The following is a 24329-nucleotide window of genomic DNA, read 5'->3' as shown; positions in this document are numbered from 1 at the left end:
CACATACACAGCTCTGGCAAAAATTAAACCACTGCACAGTTTTATAAAAATCAGCTTCTGTACGCGTCTGACAGCCATTCCAGTGTCAGTTGAATTCCAACCAGAGTACTCTTCATTCTACTTAAGGTGCTTCTGATTAGGAGATCACCTGAACCAAATTATTTAACAAATGAAAGTATAAAAGACCCTGCAGTGGTGTTCACAATCCTCTTGCAATAGGACAAGCTGGATGGCAAAACAAGTGCTAGTAATATCCCAAAAGTAATGGGAATGAAAAAATAACTTTTAACTGTGCCAAAGGAGGCACTCCATTACAACAAGGTCAAGCAGCAGACATTGGGGACAACAAAGCTACAGAGTGGCAAAGGGCAAAAACAACTCTCCACTTACCGGGATGACCGTCATCTTTTTCGAATGTAACTTTGCAACCGCAGGATGACATCAAGTGACCTACAAAAGGAATGGCAAATGGCAGCTGGGGTGAAGTGCACAGCATGAACAATTTGTAACAGGCTCCTAGAGATGGGGCTCAAGTCATGTAAAGGTAGAAAAAAGCCTTTCATCAAAGAGAAGCAAAGGAGAGCCAGTCTGAAGTTTGCCAAAGAGCATAAGGATTGGACCATAGAGGAATAGAGTAAGGTAATCTACTCTGATGAGTCTAATTTTCAGCTTTGCCCAACGCCTGGTCGTCTAATCGTTAGACGGAGACCTGGAGAGGCGTACAAGCCACAGTGTCTTGCACCCACTGTGAAATTTGGTGGAGGATCGCTGATGATCTGGGGATGCTTCAGCAAGGCTGGAATTGGGCAGGTTAATCTTTGCGAAGGACGTATGAGTCAAGCCACATACAAGGTTATCCTGGAAAAACAGTTGATTCCTTCTGCTCAGGCAATGTTCCCCAACTCTGAGGACTGTTTTTCCAGCAGGACAATGCGCCATGCCACACAGATAGGTCAATCAATGTGTGGATGAAGGACCACCACATCAAATCCCTGTCATGGGCAGCCCATTCTCCAGACCTGAACCCCATTGAAAACCTCTGGAATGTAATCATGAGGAAGATGGATAGTCACAAGCCATCAAACAAAGAAGAACTGCTTACATTTTTGTACCAGGACTGGCTTAAGGTCACCCAAAAGCAGTATGAAACATTGGTGGAAAGCATGCCAAGATGCATGAAAGCTTTGATTTAAAATTAGTTATTCCACAAAATATTGATTTCTGAACTCTTCCTGAGTTAAATCATTAGTATTGTTGTTTCTAAATGATTATGAACTTGTTTTCTTAGCATTATTTGAGGGTTGCAAGCACTGCATTTTTTTGTTCTTTTGACCATTTCTCATTTTCTGAAAATAAATACAAAATTTAGTGCTTGGAAAGTCGAAGACATGTCAATTTATAGAATAAAAGAGCAATTTACATTTTACTCAAAAATATACGTATAAAGAGAAAAATCAGACAAACTGAAAATTTTACAGTGGTCTCTTAATTTTTGCCACATCAGTTCGGGCAGCGGGAAGATACTGTAAATCTCAATTATAAACAGGGATTTCTTTACTTTCCGTCTATAAAATGTGTGCGCGCGCGTATGTGTATATATTAGATATACACACGCACACATTTTATAGACGGAAAGTAAAGAAATCCCTGTTTATAATTGAGATTTATCTTCCCCTTAGCTGCATGGGGGCCGCCCGAACTGATGCTTATTATGGTATTCCATTAATCCCCCGTTTCTCTGTGGTAGTAAAGCAGAAAATAACATGCTTTTTAACTTGTGCGTTCTCCAGCCTGCATAACAATACTTGTTTTCTAACATGGATGTTTATTTGAATTCATACCCAGTACAGTGAAATCCAATTATCTTTGCCTACTGATTTGCCTGTGATCCATTTTCATCAGCTTCACACTGAGGTTTCCATGCCAGAAACCTCAATGGTGTTGTTGAAACTGTTATTAGATTCCAAGTAATGCAATTTGTTTATTGGTCCACATGGGTTATCTCACTGTGTGTGTTCCTAAGCAATTTTAGGTGTATGCAAATATGCAAACACCTGAGGAAGCCTGTGTGATGTGACAGAAGGCGAGGCTCGGTGCCATCTTGTCTATCGAGAAGCAGCCGGTATGGCCATAGCAGATATACAGTCTTGATTTACTCTTCTATTTCTCATCTAACTCTTGGTTCTGGACCTGTTGTGTTGTATTCAACTAGCTATTGAACCAGTTCCACACCCGGGTGCTGAGCATTTTTACATTTTTGTGCTATGTTAAAGGGAACCGTCACCAGGAATATCGCTGGTAACCTGCAGATATACAGATAATCTGCAGGTTAACAGCATTATTATCCTGCCCGTTGCCTGGACGCAGCCGAATACAGCGCCTCACCCCCGCGAGCCTCTCCCCGTTTCTATTGCCCCCCACCTGCCAGTTTAGCAGCTACTGCTCCAACCAACGTCCTTGCATGTGCCGGAGGCTTCGGACAGAAGGACTCCTCTCCTGCTGTATTATAGATAAGCTCAGACATATAATGGATTTCTGTTTGGCTTTCCATTTCCCCAGTAGGTAATTTATATCCCCTGCATTTTATTCTGATCTTACTAAAAGGAATGTGCCATCTTTCCCATTATTAATGGGTCTGTGTGATCTCCCACCATAAATTCTCAGCGTTGACCCAGAAACATAGCCTGTGTAGTAAGCTATATCTCGGTTCAACTCCTGGCATCTACTTCAGGGTTATATCAGATCAACAATATTACATGATAATCCTTCATCATGCTTTATGTATCCCATTTCCATCTATTAAATTCACATATGCTAAAAAAAAGTAAAGAATTAAAGGAAATGGGCATTTTCTTATTGGAGGCTTTTTTTCCACCTTAAAAGCATGTATTTTTTTTTTCTAGAAATAGTTTTTCCATTACATTAAAATTGTTGACCGCTTGACTTCTCCAGTTATTACAGTGCAGAGCTGTTGCAGAATGAGTTTACAGTAAACCTGTCAGTGTGCTTTGTTCTGTCTTCTTCACAACTATCGTCTAAGCGGATTTATAACCTCACCACATACAGTTGTGGCCAAAAGTATTGACACCCCTGCAATTCTGTCAGATAATACTCAGTTTCTTCCTGAAAATGATTGCAAATACAAATTCTTTGGTAGTATTATCTTCATTTAATTTGTCTTAAATGAAAAAACACAAAAAGAATTGTCCTAAAGCCAAATTGGATATAATTCCACACCAAACATAAAAGAGGGTGGACAAAAGTATTGGCACTGTAAGAAAAATCATGTGATGCTTCTCTAATTTGTGTAATTAACAGCACCTGTAACTTACCTGTGGTACCTAACAGGTGTTGGCAATAACTAAATCACACTTCAGCCAGTTGACATGGTTTAAAGTTGACTCAACCTCTGTCCTGTGTCCTTGTGTGTACCACATTGAGCATGGAGAAAAGAAAGAAGACCAAAGAACTGTCTGAGGACTTGAGAAACCAAATTGTGAGGGAGCATGAGCAATCTCAAGGCTACAAGTCCATCTCCAAAGACCTGAATGTTCCTGTGTCTACCGTGCGCAGTGTCATCAAGAAGTTTAAAGCCCATGGCACTGTGGCTAACTTCCCTAGATGTGGACGGAAAATAAAAATTAACAAGTGATTTCAACGCAAGATTGTACGGATGTTGGATAAAGAGCCTCGACTAACATCCAAACAAGTTCAAGCTGCCCTGCAGTCCGAGGGTACAACAGTGTCAACCCGTACTATCCGTCGGCGTCTGAATGAAAAGGGACTGTATGGTCGGAGACCAAGGAAGACCCCACTTCTTATCCCGAGACATAAAAAAGCCAGGCTGGAGTTTGCCAAAACTTACCCGAAAAAGCCTAAAACGTTTTGGAAGATTGTTCTCTGGTCAGATGAGACAAAAGTAGAGCTTTTTGGGCAAAGGCATCAACATAGAGTTTACAGGAGAAAAAAAGAGGCATTCACAGAAAAGAACACGGTCCCTACAGTCAAACATGGCAGAGGTTCCCTGATGTTTTGGGGTTGCTTTGCTGCCTCTGGCACTGGACTGCTTGACCGTGTGCATGACATTATGAAGTCAGAAGACTACCAACAAATTTTGCAGCATAATGTAGGGCCCAGTGTGAGAAAGCTGTGTCTCCCTCAGAGGTCATGGGTCTTCCAGCAGGACAATGACCCAAAACACACTTCAAAAAGCACTAGAAAATGGTTTGAGAGAAAGCACTGGAGACTTCTAAGGTGGCCAGTAATGAGTCCAGACCTGAATCCCATAGAACACCTGTGGAGAGATCTAAAAATGGCAGTTTGGAGAAGGCACCCTTCAAATATCAGGGACCTGGAGCAGTTTTCCAAAGAACAATGATCTAAAATTCCAGCAGAGCATTGTAAGAAACTCATTGATGGTTATCGGAAGCGGTTGGTCAAAGTTACTTTGGCTAAAGGTTGTGCAACAAAGTATTAGGCTGAGGGTGCCAATACTTTTGTCTGGCCCATTTTTGGAGTTTTGTGTGTGATCAATGTTTTGCTTTTTGCTTCATTCTCTTTTGTGTTTTTTCATTTAAGACAAATTAAATGAAGATAATAATACCAAAGAATTTGTGTTTGCAATCATTTTCAGGAAGAAACTGAGTATTATCTGACAGAATTGCAGGGGTGTCGGTACTTTTGGCCACAACTGTAAGATTCTCTCAATGTTCAGAAATATAAAGCTGTGGCAAAAATTGAGACCACTTTCAAATGTTCAGTTTGTCTGACTTTTCTCTTTATAGGTATATTTTTGAGTAAAATGTAAATTGTTCTTTTATTCTATAAACTACTTACGTCTCTGAATTTCAAAGCAATACATTTTGTTTTGCTTTTTTCTGAAAAGGAGAAATGGTCAAAATTAAGAAAAAAAAACACTGCTTTCAGGCCTCAAATAATGCAAAGATAACAAGTTCATAATCATTTAGAAATAACAATACTAATGTTTTAACTTAGGAAGAGTTCAGAAATCAATATTTTGTGGAATAACCATGATTTTTAAAAACAGCTTTCATGCGTCTTGGCATGCTTTCTACCAGTCTTTCACACTGCTTCTGGCACAAAATTGTAAGCAGTTCTTCTTTGTTTTATGGCTTGTGAGTATCCATCTTCCTCTTGATTACATTCCAGAGGTTTTCAATGGGGTTCGGGTCTGGAGAATGGGCTGCCTATGACAGGTTTTTGATGTGGTGGTCTCTTAACTTTTGCCAGAAATATATCATCTGTTGTCAGGGGACTCGTACTATGCGACCCCAGCACATATGAATCATGTGCAGGCATCCCGTACTCCATTCTTAAATTCTACAGCATTTTGGCAAAACGGTTTTGAAAGAAGCCACGTGCTTCCCACCACCTGACTTAGATACAGTTGCGGAGAAGCTTGTTAATCCAGTTGGGCAGGGAGAAGCCCACGGAGAACCAGTCAACTGACTCCTCTGCCAGGCACGGCACTGCTTAAGGAGCGTGCCTCTGACTGTGGAGCCCCTATACCGAAAGCTGGAGGGATGCAATGTAGTGCCAATTCCCCCCCTCACTTTACTCCCCAGGTGATGCACAAGTGGGCCAGACGCCTCGACCAGTGGGGGCTATGGGGAAGGGGAGTGCAGCCACACCCAAAGGGGTTAGAGCCAGGTGTAGGTCCCTTCCTCTTTCTCCTCGGCTGACCCATGGAAGCGTTTGTCCCACCCTCCCTCCCCTATATATAAATCCATCGATTCGGGTATTACTTGTAAGAATGTTTTTATCTTAAAAAAAAAAAAAAAATGCTTTTCTGTTATTAAGTCACAGCGGTAATGTGGTGAGGGGCAAAGGTTCGTATTCCTCATTGGCCGGCTCGCATGTCTGTTGTAGACAGGACCTTCGGCGATGAGCCAGTTACGAAATGTAATTGCCTTTCTCTGCGCGTGTAATTTAATAAACTGTGACCGACCTGTTCCAACCCATCTGGGCCTCTGTTTCTCATTACGGGATTTGTGGGAGGGGGGAAAGCACTGTTTACGACACACGGGTCTCCGCAGTCTTCCCATTCCTGACTTTTTTTGTAAGCCAAATTTTCTCTGAAATTTCTCAATGTTTCTGAGTAAACCTTAGATGCCTTCAGTGAGCTAGCTTGTACCTGATGGAAGCTACCCATCAAGTGGCCGAGATCTTTTATTATATCTGAGGTTATTCTCCCTCTGTCCTGTGATGGAGTGGTTGCACTCCCATATTTGTCTGCTAGGTGGCGCTCTAATATATTGCTTGCACTGTACACATGTTAGTACATGGACACCTATCAGTATGCTCAATGTAATGCGATAAGCACACGGTTAATGCTGTGTTACAAGACGCACCACATCCACAGCCGCACATTGCTGTACAACACAGTTATCTCCCACTGCACGGTACACAGGGTAGCGCACGAGTCCCAGCATTTTAAGAAGGTTTTAATAAATCATTTTGTCATTTAAACATTTCTCTCAAGCACCGAGAACAATGGGAATAGTACTGTAATTGCTAATTAACTTTAAAAGTTGATTATGAGATATTGTTGGTGATTAAGCACCCTCGAGGCTTCAAATAGCCATTTTTTTTTTATTTAATAAAGACAGCATGCTTAGGGCAACTTGGTCTGTTAAGCTGGAAGCCATGTGGGGTGTAGATAGAGTGGACCTGTTGCTTTTCAGGGGATACGTTGTAACCAGTGCATTTCTTCTGATTAGCATGATATGCCCGAGATGACGATTCCATTGCATTGTTTGTCATCACTTTAGTGCAGTGTTTGGGCATCAGAAATCGCCCCAGGATCTCTCCCTGTGCCATACCAAGGAGACACTGAGAACATGAAGTGTTCGGCGGCTGTGTGGGCTACGGCTTTAGTGAGTTGAAATAAGATTCAGACCCTGGAAGTGACTTTGGAAGGTTTAGACCTTCTAATTTGCTCCCCTTGTGTCCTTCACAATCCTCTAAGGCTTCGTTCCCACCATGAGCTTTTGGGAAGTTTTTGACGTTGCAGGTCTTTCTGCAGGTTTCCTCCACCGATAGTTAGCTTACTTTTTCATTGCGTTTTTTTTTTTTACTTATTTTTAATTGCATTTTTGGCTGCAGTTTTTTTTAATCTTTTTGGTATGTCATGTTTGAAAAAACTCATCAAAAACACAAAAAATGTGCCTATTTCATGCAGTATTTTCCTGCCAAGAGATGCAGAATGGTGCAGAAATGTCTGCTGCAAGTATTTACCATGTCACATACCCTAATACAGTCATGTGCGGATTACATGTGTTCTATAGCTGCAAATATTTCATATGGAGTGTAAATGTATGGGGAAAGTCTGCACATAAAACCCAGTGTATCCAAAGAGAAATTGACATGTTGCGGATTTGTAACATGCACCGCAGCTCCGTTTACTCTGAATACCTAGAAGCTCAGTGGGCAGGAGATAAATTTTGTATCCCATTGGCTTTGCCAGAACTGTAGGACCCTGCGAAAATATGCAGCGTCAAAACCTCATCGTGGGAACGCAGCATAAGGCTATTGTCTGTGCTTTGTAACTGGCATGCAAATGCTGGCATAGAGGACATTAGTTGTCTAAGGGTTAATTGTTTATTATAAAATGATTAGGTTGGTTTAAAAAAAATAGCAATACTTACCCCATAACGAACCCCATCTTCTTCCGGTCTGCTACTACTGGTACCCGGACAGTCTCTACTTCCTGCTGCAGTGATGATGTCGCCGGGACATGTGACTAATGCAGCCAATCACTAACCACAGTAGTGTACCACTACTGATTGACTGCAGTGTTCGTATGTCGCGGTGACAGGACATTATATATATATATATATATATATATATATATATATATATATATATATATATATATATATATATATATATATATATATATATATATATATATATATTTCTAGATCTCTAGATGTATATTACTCCTCAGACAACCCCTATAATTAACAAGATGCCATGTTGTTGATTGTAATGGCTTCCATACCCTAGAGTCTTTGTAATCCCGTTCTTAGCATGAAGAACCAATCATGGACAGGTTTTATCAGCTCTACACCAATAAATGAGTGCCGTTCCTGGAAATACTGCAGACCTTTTTATGTTATCCCAGACCACCCCTTTGGTTAGATTGTTGGTGAAGCATTGTACGGTTCTGCTGATGACTATTGAGGTGTGCACCTAGAGTAGGGAATTGCTTGGGGAGCATTTCTCTAATAGAATGTTACTTTTGGAAGAACTCCTTACCATATACAGCCCTGTTCATGGCAGCGTGGCCTCTCCAAGTGAAGCCTGTACACTTGGCAGTGATGTGCTGAGCGCTCCTATGAGTGCCTTCTCTTTTTCTGCCGACCCTGTAAGTTGGGTATTGTATAGGGAGCAATTGTAATAAAATTACATTAGAAACCTGCTAATGGCACAATTCCCTTCTTTAATAAAATGACTCCAGACAGATATAACTTCTAAATCTATGAAAATATTTCAATTTGTGCAACAAGTTTTAATCATAAAGTTTGATGACAGGTGATACTTCATTCTGATGTATTTCTATTTAATCATATTAGAGCTAAAACTAACACAAACAGCAAAAAATAAAACATTTTACGATAAATACATTCTTTCCATAGAATTACTTACATAAAGGAAGTGTGTATCTTGTAGATTAGCTCGGTCTGAAAAGTGGATTTTAGAGATTTTGGCCACTTAAGGCTAAGTTCACACTGGCTGTTTTTTGGATGCTTTTTATGCTAATTTTCAGCTGCATTTGACAGTACCAGCTATGTCTGAGATTTCAGAAATCTCATGCGCACAGCTTTTTTTTTGTCAACAGTATTTTGTGCTTTCCTTTTTTTTTTTTTGGGACATGGAGCATGTCACTTCTTTCAGTGTTTTTCACCCATTGGCTAGAATGGAAAAAGCGCGTGAAAAAGTGCACCAAAAACGTCACCAAAAACGCATCAAAGTGTTTTTGCTGCATTCTTGCCAAGCACTCAGTATGAACTTAGCCTTCAAGAGAACCTGTCTGCACGATTTTGTAGTGTAAAGATGTGGCTTGAATGGCGCTGTAATACCGATTACATTGATACCTTTGGTGAAGAAATCCACTTTGATGCTCTTCTCTAATCACAGTTGAAGTTTTCGGCTAATTAGATTTCAGTGCACAGGGCCCGGACTACATATGGGGTCTTCTGCTCCCTGTCCACAATATCCCAGCCCCTTTGCTGCCTCCAGTCAGTGAATGACCGCCTCCACTGAAATCTCAGCAGTGACCAGTCATTAACCAACCAGAGGCAGGCGGAGGGGCCGGGGATCACAGATAAGGAGGAGAACACCCAGTGTACAGTGCCGCCCCTGTGCACCGAAATCTACCGAACAAAGCGAATTTCTTCACTGCAGGCATCAATCCGTATTACAGCGCCATTACAGCCATTCCCTATATTGCGTAGGCAAACGTCCTGTGATTAGGCTAGGTTCATGCATGTTCGGAGTACTCGTTTGTGACTATTCCAGGGTTTTCGTCTGGACTCCTGAAATACAGTATTAGGTCAGGGTCAGACTGCAAGTTTCTCGCATTAAAACATGGCGCTGCCGCCGACACTCGGGACCGGAGTGTGCGGCTGCATGTATTTCTATGCAGCTTGCCACCTGCAGTGACGGGGGGTGGATGCAAGAGACGTGCAAGTTTCTCGCATCACACTCGACCCCGGCCTTAGAGCGGTGTTCCTGTTGGAGCCATTCGCTATAAGGACAAGGGTGGACGGTTCCTGTTTATTGCAGGCCGCACTGCTAGAACACAATTCTATTCACGTAGTGGAGTGGAAGATTTTTATTGCTACAATACTTTTAGTTTTTTCACTTAATAAAACTGCTGGTTCAGCATTGAGATATGTTGTGGCAATACTCTAAGCGTGAATCGTTCAGTCTCTTTCGGCGAATTTCTCCCCCCCCCCACCGCAGGGCGGTAGCAGCTGGTATTCTTTATTGGTCAGTGGTGGTCTCTTATACAGCCACTCCTGGTGAGCTCCACTCCTGGCGCACTTTTACCTCTACAGATTCTCTTTCCATTCATTATAGACAGACGGAGCCATTTACTGGTACGACATTCCTATGTTCTGGTAATGTCTCCCGTGCCCTCCTTAAAAAGATGGACACTGCTGGAACCAGAGGCCAGATGGAGTAGAAAGTGACTCCCAGTGCCTGATCATGGTGGATGACTCCATTGAGGGTTCAGTCCGAATCCTGTCCACCAGGGGTATGTGTGTGTATATGTGTGTGTATATATATATATATATATATATATATATATATATATATATATATATATACACACACATATCCAATATCGCTGATTACGGCAAATTCGTGCGGCTGGAGATGACCCCCGGCAACCATCGGGAGATCAGCGGCTAGTGCCGCAGATCTCTCAACGGTAGTGGTGGTGTGCGTCGTTCGAATTCTGCGCCAATTCGCTGTTTGGTCGCAGCCGTCCGGGTGTGACCAATCAGCGACGCGGGATTTTCGTTACAAACAGAGACAGAAAGAATATATATATATTTCTCCTCATACAGACGTGTATGTATGTGTGTGTATATATATATATATATATATATATATATATATATATACCTCTTGAAGCTCATCAAGAGAATGCCAAGCGTGTGCAAAGCAGTAATCAAAGCAAATGGTGGCTATTTGAAGAACCTAGAATATAAGACATATTTTCAGTTGTTTCACACTTTTTTGTTAATTATATCATTCCACATGTGATAATTCATAGTTTTGATACCTTCAGAGTGAATCTACAATTTTCATAGTCATGAAAATAAAGAAAACTCTTTGAATGAGATGTGTCCAAACTTTTGGTCTGTACTGTATTTCTCCTCATACAGCCGTGTGTGTATGTATGTACCATATATAATATATATATAATTTCTCCTCTTTCAAACGTGTGTGTGTGTGTATGTGTATATATATATATATATATATATATATATTTCTCCTCATACAGACGTGTGTGTACTGTATACAGGGGTTGGACAAAATAATGGAAACACCTAACGTTTTGGCATCATTCTTCGAACATGCTATAAACATGCAAACCGTGACACATGGTAATGTTGTGTAATTGATTATTTGTGTTATGTGATATGTGTATGTAAATTAACTTTGTTTTGCAGAATTGTAAGAACATTGATGAGAACCTGATACCAATGGCAGACCTCTCAGATTTTCAAAGAGGCCAAATTGTTGGTGCTCGTATGGCAGGCGCTAGTGTAATAGAAAGTGCCCGAATGCTTGGCATGTCAAGAGGTACTGTCTCCAAAGTAACGACTGCGTTTGAAAGAGAAGGAAAAACGTCTGCAGCGAAGCAAAGGTCCGGCTGAAAGTCTAAGTTGACTGAGAGAGACTGTCGGACTCTAAAGGGAATTGTGAGAGAGGATCGCAAAACCTCTGCTCGGAAAATCACTGCTGAGCTCAATGAACACCTACAGAACACAGTTTCCACGAAAAATGTTCATCGGGAGCTGCACAAATCTGGATTCCATGGAAGAACTGCAATTAGAAAACCGCTGCTCTCAATGACAAATGTTTCCAAGCGTTTAGAGTGGTGTAGAAACCTCCAGAATTGGTCCCTCGAGCAGTGGAAACATGTGATATTCTCAGATGAATCATCGTTTACCCTATTTCCGACCTCCGGCCGAGTGTACGTTTGGAGACAGCCGAAAGAAGCATTCCATCCAGACTGCCTTCTCCCAATTGTAAAACATGGCGGAGGTTCTGTGATGATCTGGGGTGCTATTTCGTGGAGATCGGCCGGGCCAATGATATCCCTTCATAGAAGAATTAACAGCCGAGATTATTTAGGTATTTTGGGCTACCAAGTGCATCCTATGGTTCAAGCACTGTTCCCAGAGGGGAACGCCATCTTTCAGGATGATAATGCACCAATTCATACAGCTAGAAAAGTTAAAGCATAGCACGAGGAACATTGTAATGAAGTTGAGCATCTCATCTGGCCCCCACAATCCCCAGACCTCAACATTATTGAGCATTTATAGTCAGTTTTAGAGATTCAAGTTAGACGTCGATTTCCGCTGCCATCTTCGCTCAAAGAACTGGAGGGTGTTTTAACTGAATCATAGAATCGTAGAGTTGGAAGGGATCTCCTGGGCCATCTGGTCCAACCCCCTGCATAAAGCAGGATTCGCTAAATCATCCCAGTCAGATGTCTGTCCAGCCTCTGTTTGAAGACTTCCATTGAAGGAGAACTCACCACTTCTCATGGCAGCTTGTATGAATATATGAAGAATGAGCTACAATTCCTTTTGAAACCATTCACACCTTGTATGAATCCATACCTCGGAGAATTGAGGCTGTTAGGCCTGGATCACACTTCCGTTTTTTTAAATCCACCCAAATCGTCGTTTTCCTGTAAAAAACGGATCCGCCATGTTTTTGGCGGATCCGTTTTTTTTCCCCATAGACTTGCATTAGCGGCTACCGCGGATCCGTCAAAAAAACGGATCCAAACGGATCAGTTAGCGGCAAAAAACGGAAACGGATCCATTTGGCGGACACAAAAAACGGATGTGTGAAACAGGGCTAATCGCTGCAAAAGGTGGACCTACACCATATTAAACTAACTTTTGTTGATGTTTCCAGGTGTTTCCATTATTTTGTCCAACCCCTGTATATTTCTCCTCATACAGACGTGTGTGTGTGTATATATATAAATATATTTCTCCTCATACAGAAGTGTATGTATGTGTGTGTGTGTGTGTGTGTGTGTATATATATATATATATATATATATATATATATCTCCTCATACAGACGTTTATATATAAATATATTTCTCCTCATACAGAAGTGTATATGTGTGTGTATATGTATATATATGTATATGTGTGTGTATATATATATATATATATATATATATATATATTTTTTTTTTTTTTTTTCTCCTCGTACAGACGAGTGTATATATATTTCTCCTCATACAGACGTATGTGTATGTGTGTGTATATATATATATTTTCTCATACAGACGTGTATATATATATTTATATATATATATATTTCTCCTCATACAGATGTGTATATATTTCTCCTCATACAGACGTGTATATTTCTCCTCAATCAGACGTGTGTGTATATATATATATATATCTCCTCATACAGACGTGTATCTACTATATAATTGTCTAATATTCTGTCGCTGATTGGTCACGGCCTAGATGATGGCTGGCCGCGACCAATCAGCGGCAGGCGCAGCTTACAGTTACAAACAGCTGCGCCTGTCGCTGATTGAATTATATAGTAGAGATATATATATATATATACACACACACACACACACATACATATACACACACACTAGATGGAGGGCGGTAATGTCACAAAGGGGGCAGGCTTTGCAGCGTTGATAATCTTCCCCCCCCCCCCCCCCCCATGTGCTCACCCACCTATCCACTCTCTTTCCCCATGTGCTGACTTCTCCCGTCTGTGCTCTCTTCTTTCACCTGTCTACCCCATGTGCCTATCCCCCTTGTCTGATGTCTCTCTCCTTTCTGTGCTGTGTTCTCCCCTCATGTGCTGTCCTGTTTGAGCTGTCTCCCCCTGTGCTCTGTCTCTCACCAAAAGACAATACTAACATTACAGCAGGGGATCACAGAGGATTCATTTTGTGAGGTAAAATATTTCAATGACTGTTTTTAAACAATATTTTACCTCACAAAATGTATCCTCTGCGATCCCTTGTTGTAATGTCAGTATTGTCTTTTGCTTCCTCCCCTGCCCAGGAGCTGTGGTATGTTCTGTACACGGTCAGACACAGACAATTTTTAAAATGAACTTTAATACGTGGGAAAACCCCTTTAATGTGACTGGCTTCCTCTGCCTGTAGACACGTCGCGCATCTGCCGCCGGGATCAGCTGAGTGATTCACTGTGCCTGCGTGGAACTCGCGCAGGCGCAGTGCGACGGTGTTCCGCTGCTGGTACTGTACAATAGGTTGGTACCAGCTGTAGATTCTATATTGAGACACCCATCACTTGGGTGTCCCAATATGGCAGTCGGTGAACTCCCTCCGCTTGGAATTCTGGGATACGGTAACATATGGACAGAACAGGAAATGAAAACATTACAAGGCAAATATATTCATCACTCGGTTTTTGTTACTCTGTCCGAGAACAGCATGATGTAGGCGCAGAAACCCTGATTCCAGCAATGTATCAGTTACTTAATTGAGGACTGCAGTTAAGAATAAGAATGGTTTTCTCTGGTGCAGGTCTAGCAGATCTCTGAATGCTGAGCTCTGTAAAACCTGCACACTCACCTGATTGGCAGCTTTCTGCCTATGCACAGGGTACACAGAAAGTTGTCAATCAGTGTTGGGGACGCAGTTATACAGAGCTCATCAATATGGAGGACTTCGTAGTAATAGGCCAATTAGTCCTCCAATGATGATAATCTATTCCTTATTAAACAATAATTTTATAAAAACTGCAGTAAGCAGCCCAATAAGTGATACATTGCTGGAATCAAGGTCTCTGTATCTATATTATACTGCTCTTAGACTAGGCAGGAAAAACCTGGTGACAGCTTCCCTTTAATTTTGCTGTATAAGGTGGGATCAGTACCTGATGCTTGCTGCCTGTGGGGTCATGCAGCCAGTGCCTGATAGATGCTGCCCATGGGGTCATGCAGCCAGTGCCTGATACATGTTGCCCGTGGGGTCATGCAGCCGGTGCCTGGTACATGCCGCCCGTGGGGTCATGCAGCCGGTGCCTGATAAATGCTGCCCGTGGGGTCAGGCAGCTGGTGCCTGATACATGCCCATGGGGTCATGCAGCCGGTGCCTGATATATGCTGCCCGTGTAGTGAGGCAGCCAGTGCCTGATACATGCTGCCCGTGGATCGCGCCGTGTGAATCAGTTGTCAGGTGCACTTTAAAGGGAATCTGTCACCTATTTTTTCGACTATCAGCTGCCGGCACCGCCATCAGGGGCTTATCTACAGCATTCTGTAATGCTGTAGATAAGCCCCCGATGTAACCTGAAAGAGAAGAAAAGCGAGTTATATTATACTCACCCAGGGGTGGTCCGGGTCCGGTCTTTTTCCGATGGGTGTCGCGGTCCGGGTCCGGCGCTTCCCATCTTCTAATGATGACGTACTCTTCTTTGCTTCCCGTCGCAGCTCCTGCGCAGGCACACTGCTCTGCCCTGTTGAGGGCAGAGCAGAGTCCTGCAGTGCGCAGGCGCCGAATCTCTCTGACCTTTCCCGGCGCCTTCGCACTGCAGCACTCTGCTCTGCCCTCAACAGGGCAGAGCAGTGCTCCTGCGCAGGAGCCGCATCGGGAAGCAATGAAGAGGACGTCATCGTTAGAAGATGGGAGGTGCCGGACCGGACCACGACACCCATCGGACCAAAACTGGACCCGGACCTCCCCAGGGTACGTATAATATAACTCGTTTTTCTTCTCTTTCTGGTTACAAATAGGTGACAGATTCCCTTTAAGGCGCATTCCATTGTTTCCCGAGTTCTCTGTTAGCGCCTGTACGTGGGATGACAGCTCTTTCAGCGATTTTGGCAGGGATGTGATGTGCTTCTGTCAAGCAAAATCGAAGGAGTGTTGTTTTCCTGGAAGACGATGGAGCCAGGCAGGATTGACAGCAGAGCGATCTGTTGTTACATGTGCACTGATGATAAGAAGTAAAGACCCCTCCCCAGAAAGACGTGATACCACTACAGCCCCACCATGTGTCTGCTCCACAGCGCCAACACGACTCCAATTCTTGAGGAGAGATGGCATTTGGCGTTTTGGGAATCTGTACCACCTACCTAAGATCTTATTGTTTTTTTGCCATATTTTTGCATGTACATATCTAAATGGAACCTGATAGTAGATTCATACTGCCCAAACTACCGGCCGCAGGGATCAGACATTGGTTGTGTACTGCAGACTTGCACGTTTCTCTGTTAACAGCTGCAACGTTTCAGAGAAAACATACTCTGAAAAGCCGCTCGGGGAATTATTGTTAGGCCAGAGCCCTGGTGGCTTCCCCACGCCCCGCTGTCCGGCTGACAGGGAAGCGTTTCACATTATAACCATACATGGCTGTAATATAGGAGCCAAACCACGGGCAGCATGATTGTAAACCTTTTCTAGTGTCTTTTCATGTTCTCTTGCCCTTATAACTGCAGACTGGTGATGGAGCGGTTGTGAGACCTTCATTGATTGCTCAAATCCCAGTCCCTGGGGAGGTGCGCCGCTTAGGAGGCAGAGGCACGCCACTTCTGGCTGGGTGCGCACAGGCTACAGTTTGGATTCAGTGGAAGGGCAGAGCTTTTGTTTTCTATTCCGTGTATGCGTGTTTAGCCAAGAGCGTGTGCTTCTGTCTCCTAAACTGCCCACCTCTTGCTGAAGCCACCACACAGTAAAATGAGGATATATTCAAATGTGTGACACAGCCTAGTGCTGTCCGTTGCAGGGTGGATAAAAATCAATGTTTTTTTTAAGAAAATCAAAAAAATCGGATTTTTTTGATTTAAATCGGATTTTTTTCAATAAACTGCTTTTTGAGGAAAATATTTTACCATCCAAAGGTTCTTCCATCATGAGATAAAGCTGAGTTGTTTAACTCAGTAGAATAAAGGCTGTATATGTGTAACATTCACAATGCCATGCTCTTCCAGAGGTTTCTGTAGGATTAGTGGGCAGTTTCTCTCCTATATTATCACAGACGCTCGCTTTACTTACGCAGTTCTCAAAACTGAATTTGACTCCGCAGAGGTCCCAGCCTCTTCTTCACGGCAAAAATGTTACAACATGAACAGAGTTGAGAAAAAGACCTTGATCCTATTGTTCTACAAACCTATGAATACAGAATCAACCCCTTCAGTGCCAAGTCCAAGAAGTTAGACAATATGTTTCTGATTGTTTGGAGTGGAATAGATCTGCACAACACAAGAAGAATGTGAATCTAAGTGTGAGGAGGAGGAAGGGCAAGCAGACAAGAAAATGAAAGTGAAACTTTGAGCACAATACTGCAGCATAGCCACAGACAGACAAGTCTGGATCTGTTTGTGTGTACGATCTGAGGTTTATTACATTCTTTCCTTATAATGGCAGCAGGCCGTAAAAGAGACCCAGTTTGGGAATATTTTAATGAAGCTCCTTCGCCTATCGGTAAGGCAGGCATGCGTGCAAAATGCAAACGATGCAACAAAGAGATGCAAGGCCTGGTGGCGCGAATGAGGCAACATCATGAGAAGTGCGGTGATGAAGATGACCAAAGAAACACTTCTGAACAGGCAGGATCTTCAGGTTGGTAAACATTTTTATTGAATCCTATTTCTAAAGACTGAACTGTCATGTGTGAGAAAAATTATATTTCTTATTATTACTGCATGTTACTGTCATTTGGTACAGTTATGAAGAAAAACAAATATTCCTTTTGGGGCAGGGGTAGTGATGTGTTGTGTACAATAAGCAGAAATTGTATAAACAATAAAATAACAGCATTGACTTTTTTTGTTTAGGGGAATTCATGGATTCTGGAAACTATCCACCTCCAAGATCACCATCATCCTGTTCTACAGTTTCAGAGTTATCCATCCAGGATAGTGCTTCATTAGCAGCAGCAGCAGCATCATCATCAGACACCCACAGCCACATATCACCATCACCCAAAAGGAAGAAAAAACCTTTACCTCCTGGAACCACCATAGATAGGTTTGTGATAAGAACTAGCAGATTAGAAAAAGAGTTGATTGATGAAAAAATTGCCCAGTTTATTTATGCAACGAACTCTTCTTTCCGTCTGACTGAGAACCCACATTTCATTAATATGGTTCAGTCACTGAGACCAGGATACAGTCCACCCAGCAGAGCTGATGTTGCAGGGAAACTGCTGGATCAAGTGTATGACAGAGAAATGGAGCAATGTGCAACAGCTCTGGAGGGTAAAATTGTTAACCTAAGTATTGATGGGTGGAGTAATGTCCACAATGATCCTATTGTATGTGCTTGTATAACAACAGAAGAAGGTAAAGTCTTCCTTGCACAAACAACTGATACGTCAGGAAATGCACACACAGCAGAATACTTACAAGAAGTGGCAGTAAAAGCTATAGCGACATGTGAACAAAAATTCAAATGTCTAGTACGCAGTTTGGTCACTGACAATGCTGCAAACGTATCCAAGATGAGAAGAGATTTAGAAGAGCAGGGAGGGAATACAAAGCTGCTAATAACATATGGTTGCAGTGCTCATTTGCTGCACCTCTTAGCCAAAGACTTAAGTGTTCCAGAAATAAAGGCTAATGTTGTTGAAATTGCTAAATACTTCCGTAATAATCATTTTGCTGCAGCAGCTCTGAAAAGGATGGGTGGAACCAAGCTAACGCTCCCACAAGATGTTAGATGGAACTCTGTGGTGGACTGTTTTGAGCAGTATATCAAAAACTGGCCTATTCTGATGACACTTTGTGAAGAAAATCGAGATAAAATAGATGGCACTGTCACGGCCAAAATCCTCAACATTGGGCTTAAGAGAAATGTTGAACATATGCTGAGCTTCCTGAAACCCATCTCTCAAGCTTTAAACAAAATACAGAAAAATAGCTGTTTTATTGCGGATGCTGTTGAAATTTGGAAGGAACTGAGTGAACACTTAAAAACAGAACTACACATGGACAGAATTAAATTACAAGCAGTAAACAAACGAATGGGACAAGCACTGACTCCAGCTCATTTTTTGGCAAATATTGTCAATATCCAATATCAGGGTCAAAACCTAAGTGCTGAGGAAGAGGAGTTAGCTATGACATGGGTATCCAGCAATCATCCATCTTTAATGCCAACTATAATAAACTTCAGAGCTAAGGGGGAATCATTCAAGAAATATATGTTTGCTGAAGATATTTTAATGAAGGTCACACCAGTAAACTGGTGGAAGTCACTTAAGCGCTTGGACTTAGAGACTGTTCAAGTAATGATTTCACTTTTAACAGCAGTAGCTTCTTCTGCAGGCGTTGAAAGAATATTCTCTTCCTTTGGACTCATTCATTCTAAATTGAGAAATCGGTTGGGACCCAATAAAGCAGGAAAGCTTGTTTTTCTTTTCCAGATTATGAATAGGAACAAAGAAGAAGATGATGATGAAGATGACGACAAGTGAGCTACAGAGGACAGCAGGGACAGTAGTATTTAAGTTTTTCATGTGTCGGCTGGGCTGACAGTCTAAGTTTCTTAAAATATATATATATTTTGTTTAGCCAAATTAGTTAACAAACATGGATGTTTGTTTAAGCAAATAACTTATGCTGTAATGTTGTTATTGTTTCAGTTGAATAAATCTATTTAAATTGTTATTAAGGTCAGGATTATTTTTCTCCTTCCTAAGTACAACAGAACAGTGGTGTCCAAATATGAATGATTAACCCATTAAACTGGGGAGAAAAAAGTAATATAAAAAGTGATTCTAAAAATCTTCATCTACTTGCATGTTAAAGTAGCAAGAACTAGTTTAGGTAGAAACTTTGATTTAAATCACTGATTTAAATCAAGCCTTACTGACTAGTGATTTAAATTGTGATTTAAATCGTGATTTAAATCAGTTAGATTTAAATCAAATCCACCCTGGTCCGTTGGTTTCTCGGATGGCACAGACACACATTTTCAATGAACCCAAGTGAGTCCTAGTCTCTGGTCCATGAGAGTCAGCGCGAGTCTCATTCTCATCCCTTTTGCAGCTCATGCTCGGCCACTAAAGCCTTTGTAAGCCAGATGAGAAGATGAGACGCTGAACAAATACATTGTACTCAAAGCTCCATCCATTTTTAACTGATCCATTGTTAAGAATCAATGGCTAAATCAAAGTACAGACAGGCCACCTGGTTAAGTGAGAAAAAACTGATACAATCGGGAAGACTCCTGAGAGAGGTATGTGTCTCCCGGATGAGAACACTCGCATCGATGTGTGAATGGAGCCCAAGTCTGAGCTCCCATTAGTGTACAAAAAACCCTTCCTATTTTCATCCAGAAAATACCGGCTGATCTTTCATTGGCATGCCATTCATCTGGCATTTGTTTTAAAACATCAGAAGTTATTAAAATTTACAAGAACAAATAGAATTTCTTAAATTAAAGCAGGGGTGGGGAACCTCAGGCCCGCGGGCCATTTACTGCCCTCGATGACATTTCATCTGGCCCTCGGGCAGATTCCCAGGACCACAGTGCTTGGGCTGTAGTTGTATTGTGACGGTCATCAGCCCTTTAATTTCTTCTTGCTCAGTAAGCGCAGGCAGTGTTCACTACTGAAGGCTGAAAGATCATGTCCTGACACCGGTGCCAGCGTCAGGACGTTCTTTGAGGGCAGAGTTAGCGCGCGAATTGTACGGCCTCCGAAGGATGGTGTAAATATCCAAATTGCTCTTAGCAGAAAAAAAAAAATTTCCCCTCCTGTATTAAAGATTAAAGAATTCATTTCACCCATAATAATCGGCTGCTATTCTGTTGATGCCTATGGGATCCGATTATTTTTGGGGGAATCGTAGACTTGAATAGTCGAGTCTCATCTGATATTTTATTCCACGCGGTCATCTGGACCGCCTTATTGAATAACTATTGGTCCGTTTATTTCATGGCCAACACTCGGACTGAAAATACCGTTGTGTGAACACTGCCTTATCAGGAGTTAGTGATCACTGTGTACATGACATGAATGTGACCCCCAGATTTGTCTCAAGCTTAATAAAGCAGAGGAGAGGGACACAATTATTTTATGTGGTTTTAATTATTTCTTATATCTTGTAGCATTTAATGTCCCCGTGTGCCACTGCCGGAGGGCTAGCAGCGCTGTGCGAGGACCGGGCATCTAATAAGGGGATTAATTTCCACTAAACATTATGATAGGGCCGTCTTCTGCTCCAGCGTTCACGGCCAGTTCCGTTGTGTAAATCCGTCTGCAGATCTGATAATCATTGCCGTCTGCTCTAATCCTCCCTATATCTAACGATATGTTCCACGCCGCGCCATAAATTGGGCAGCCCTGGCAGCTCACGGTTCTCTGCAAAACACAGCTCCGAGCTACCAGCCGAGACTGAAGATTGCTGTTGGCTTTCAAGGTGACAACTGTAGAGCTATAATACCTGTGGGAATTATTTCCGTCTGGTTGCCAGCAGCGCCAGTTTTCGACTCTTTTGCTTTCTTCCATTGCATTTCCTTTATAGTGCAATTCATTACAGGGAGAGGAGCGATTCTGCTGAAAAGCTTTGACAGTAAGGTCTTAAGAAAACATGAAAAATACATAGAGATGGCTGCAGTGCAAAAGGGCAATTTTTTAACTTCAGTTCTGCTTAAAGGTTCCCCGGCACATCGCAGGGTATTATGTCGCTGGCAATCCTGGCTGCAGATAATGTATTTAGCCCATTCTGTAGCCTGATTGAATTTTCCACGGTATTGGTTCCATGAATTCTGAAAAGGCCTGATGTGCTCCGCACGGTGGGATCCGGGCCTGCGAACACAGCGATATCCATTTTGCCCTGTTGGAGAATCTATATAGCTGATAACAAGCCGCCATTGAGTCGTATTGATCATGACAATATGGCGATATTGCAGTGTCCATGCATCTAGGACGCTCTGATGCATCTATTATTTAGGCTCGGTCTCCTAGTTATTCTGCTTTATTTCTGCGTGTCCCGACTCGGCACTCCGAGCCCTCCGTCTTCTTGTAATGAGTCCTTTTTACCATTGAAATATAATGAAAAGTGGAAATCCGAGATGTTAATTTTCTCCCTGTTTGTCTGCTGTAGGTGGCTTGTATGCAGCTCATCAATGCACTTGTAACATCGCCTGATGATCTGGACTTCAGGCTTCACATCAGAAATGAATTTATGCGCTGCGGACTGAAGGAGATCTTGCCGGTAAGTGCCCTGTAGTCACTGTTTTTACATTAATATTTAAATTTCCAGACACCGGAGTGGAAAACGTATTTCATAAACTTCTCTTTTTGGAATAATGTAATCTCATTTGCAGAGATGAGATGTGCTTCTCGTAACCCCAGCGTTATTACTGAATACATAGCGTGCGAGCCACCACGGCTCTTCTAGTCCTCGCGGATTTTGGGTGTCACATGTTTAAACATTGATTTAATGCACAAACGCCTCGTTTTAATAGGTTTCCTAGAGGCATTAATATTCCCCAGACAGATTAAAATGGTTCTTTTTAATTAATGTATCGACTTAAAAACAATGGCTGTAACATTTAAAAGGTTCATCTCCGCGATTGCAAGGGAAGGTTGGTCTTTAATAAATGATCCAACCCCACTAGCGATCATTCGTGGGAAAGTCTGTATGATGAACGGTCTCCACGTGCCTCTAGCTATACATAGAAGCCTTATGTCTCTCCCATTTCATATAGCAATTAAAAAGTATCCGCAATGAAGCCTTGGACATCCAGCTGAGAGTGTTTGATGAGCACAAGGAGGAAGACATGATCGAGTTTTCTCACCGCCTCGACGACGTCCGCTCAGAAATGGAATATCCTTTCTTAAAAAGCTAAAATAGGAGATGTAGTTTGAAACCTATAAGTATATGTAAAAGAAAGGCAACGGCCATATAAAACATGTGGTAATACTAATCTAGGAGCCAGAGAGGATACCGAATCACAAATGTGTTGCTAAAGCAGCATTAAAGTAAAAGCAGCATTATCATGTGGGCTTTGTTATATTATCAGTGGGAAGACCACCGTTACATTAAAAGGCAAAACGCACACTTTACTGCAATATTATGTAATCAGTGGGAAGACCACCGTTATGTGAATTGGAGGGGGGCTGAATTTTTTACAGAAACTAGTATGACTTTTTTTTTTTTTTCAACCATCTCCATCTGTTTAATTCTTCATGCCTTCATCCATTTTGTGACTCTTGTTATACAGTTTGCAACCTGCTCGGAGATTTATATTTTTGGCTGTCTTTTCCAGTAATACATCCTGCATGTGTGGGCTGTGTGTCTAGGATGCTGCTGCCTTTATAAGTTCTCGTGTGTCTTCACATCTTCATTCCTGCAATGATTTCCCCATCATGTGCTTTTCTCACTATTTGCTATTTGTTTGTTTTCGCTCCCCTCCCTGAGACTATAGATGCTTTCCCACCTCTTATTTTAAAACACTGTAAAAAGAGCAGCTGAGCGTCAAGTCCTGATGGATTTGTGTCCAATTTTGTCCACCAGCTAGGTAGGTAAAGAACGAATACAGATTCTGCAGCTGCAAAATGATTAGACATTGCTAGTGAAGACTATTTAGAAAGTTCTCTAACTTTGCCTATAATAACCACATTAATACAAAAAATGTCAGTACGAAGATGTAAATCGAATTTGGAGAATGTGTTGTCAGAAAATGGCATATCATTTAAATCAGGTTTCTGTTTACAAGTGATTTTAAAAAGTCATTTTTTTTCTTCATATCATGATCTTCATTTTAAAAAAACAATTAGTAATCTTGCAGTTTTCACACTGGCCACTAGGGCTTTTTTTATACTCATTTCAGTAAGAGTTTTCACCAGGCTCCTTAAAGGGGTTGTTCAGTGTAAAATACAAGCCTGCAGTGACTGTATGTGACTGCAGACTTGTGACTCCTCACATCGCACGCACTGCACACTGTGAGGATGTGCTGACAATGGCAGTGAGAGGACGCTTGACTGCAAGTATGCGATTTGCCTACTTCTGGCTTACAGTCTGACTAGACTTGCTCAATACACTTGCCTTGAACGAGGCCATACCCATCTAGCGCGCACATGACCGCATGTATGCAAATCGCATACTTGTGGTCAAGCGCACTAACCTTTACCAGTCCCATAGAATCCTCATAGTGTGCGGTGCTCTCTATGTAAGGATTGCCAAGTCTGCAGTCACATAGAGTGACTGAAGACTTGTAGTTTCAGACTGGACTACCCCTTTACAGCAGAGGCAGGATTACAATGACAGGTAACACTACTATACCCAGCTGATAACACCAGATTCACCAATCACAATAGGCGATGTCACAGCTAACCCCTTCCTCTCCACAATGAACTCTGCACATGCTGATTATATGCTTAATTGTAAAAGATAGGGTCAGAGATGGTTCATTGCTGCTAATGTATGTGTTAGTCTAAAAAAATATAGCTCCAGTGGTGAATGTAAAATTGCAAGATTTCTAATTATTTTAAACTAAGATTGCTATATGGGAAATAAAAAAATAAAAAAAACATTTACACAAAAACCTGATTGACACAATGTGATTTTCTGATAAT

At 41.9% G+C, this 24329-nt stretch overlaps 2 protein-coding genes across 2 annotated transcripts in view; both read left to right on the top strand.

The window, feature by feature from the left end:
* The window catches only part of DIAPH3 (diaphanous related formin 3), an 811800-nt gene that overhangs the window by 318327 nt on the left and 469144 nt on the right, over positions 1-24329 (top strand). Inside the window, exons 10-11 of the mRNA XM_073580354.1 lie at positions 21853-21963; positions 22460-22578. Of these exons, the coding sequence (XP_073436455.1) occupies positions 21853-21963; positions 22460-22578 (230 nt within the window). The remainder of the gene's footprint in view (positions 1-21852; positions 21964-22459; positions 22579-24329) is intronic.
* LOC141094504 (uncharacterized) lies at positions 16630-19919 on the top strand. Its single transcript, XM_073580353.1, has 2 exons — positions 16630-17362; positions 17578-19919. The coding sequence occupies exons 1-2, from the start codon at positions 17161-17163 to the stop codon at positions 19215-19217; spliced, it is 1842 nt and encodes a 613-aa protein (XP_073436454.1). The 5' UTR covers positions 16630-17160; the 3' UTR covers positions 19218-19919.

This window comes from Dendrobates tinctorius, unplaced genomic scaffold (assembly GCF_039654945.1).
Source record: "Dendrobates tinctorius isolate UK_male_01 unplaced genomic scaffold, ASM3965494v1 ptg000064l, whole genome shotgun sequence".
Lineage (NCBI taxonomy): Eukaryota > Metazoa > Chordata > Amphibia > Anura > Dendrobatidae > Dendrobates > Dendrobates tinctorius.
The sequence above is the reverse complement of the archived record's forward strand: the minus strand, read 5'-3'. Positions and strand labels throughout refer to the sequence as shown.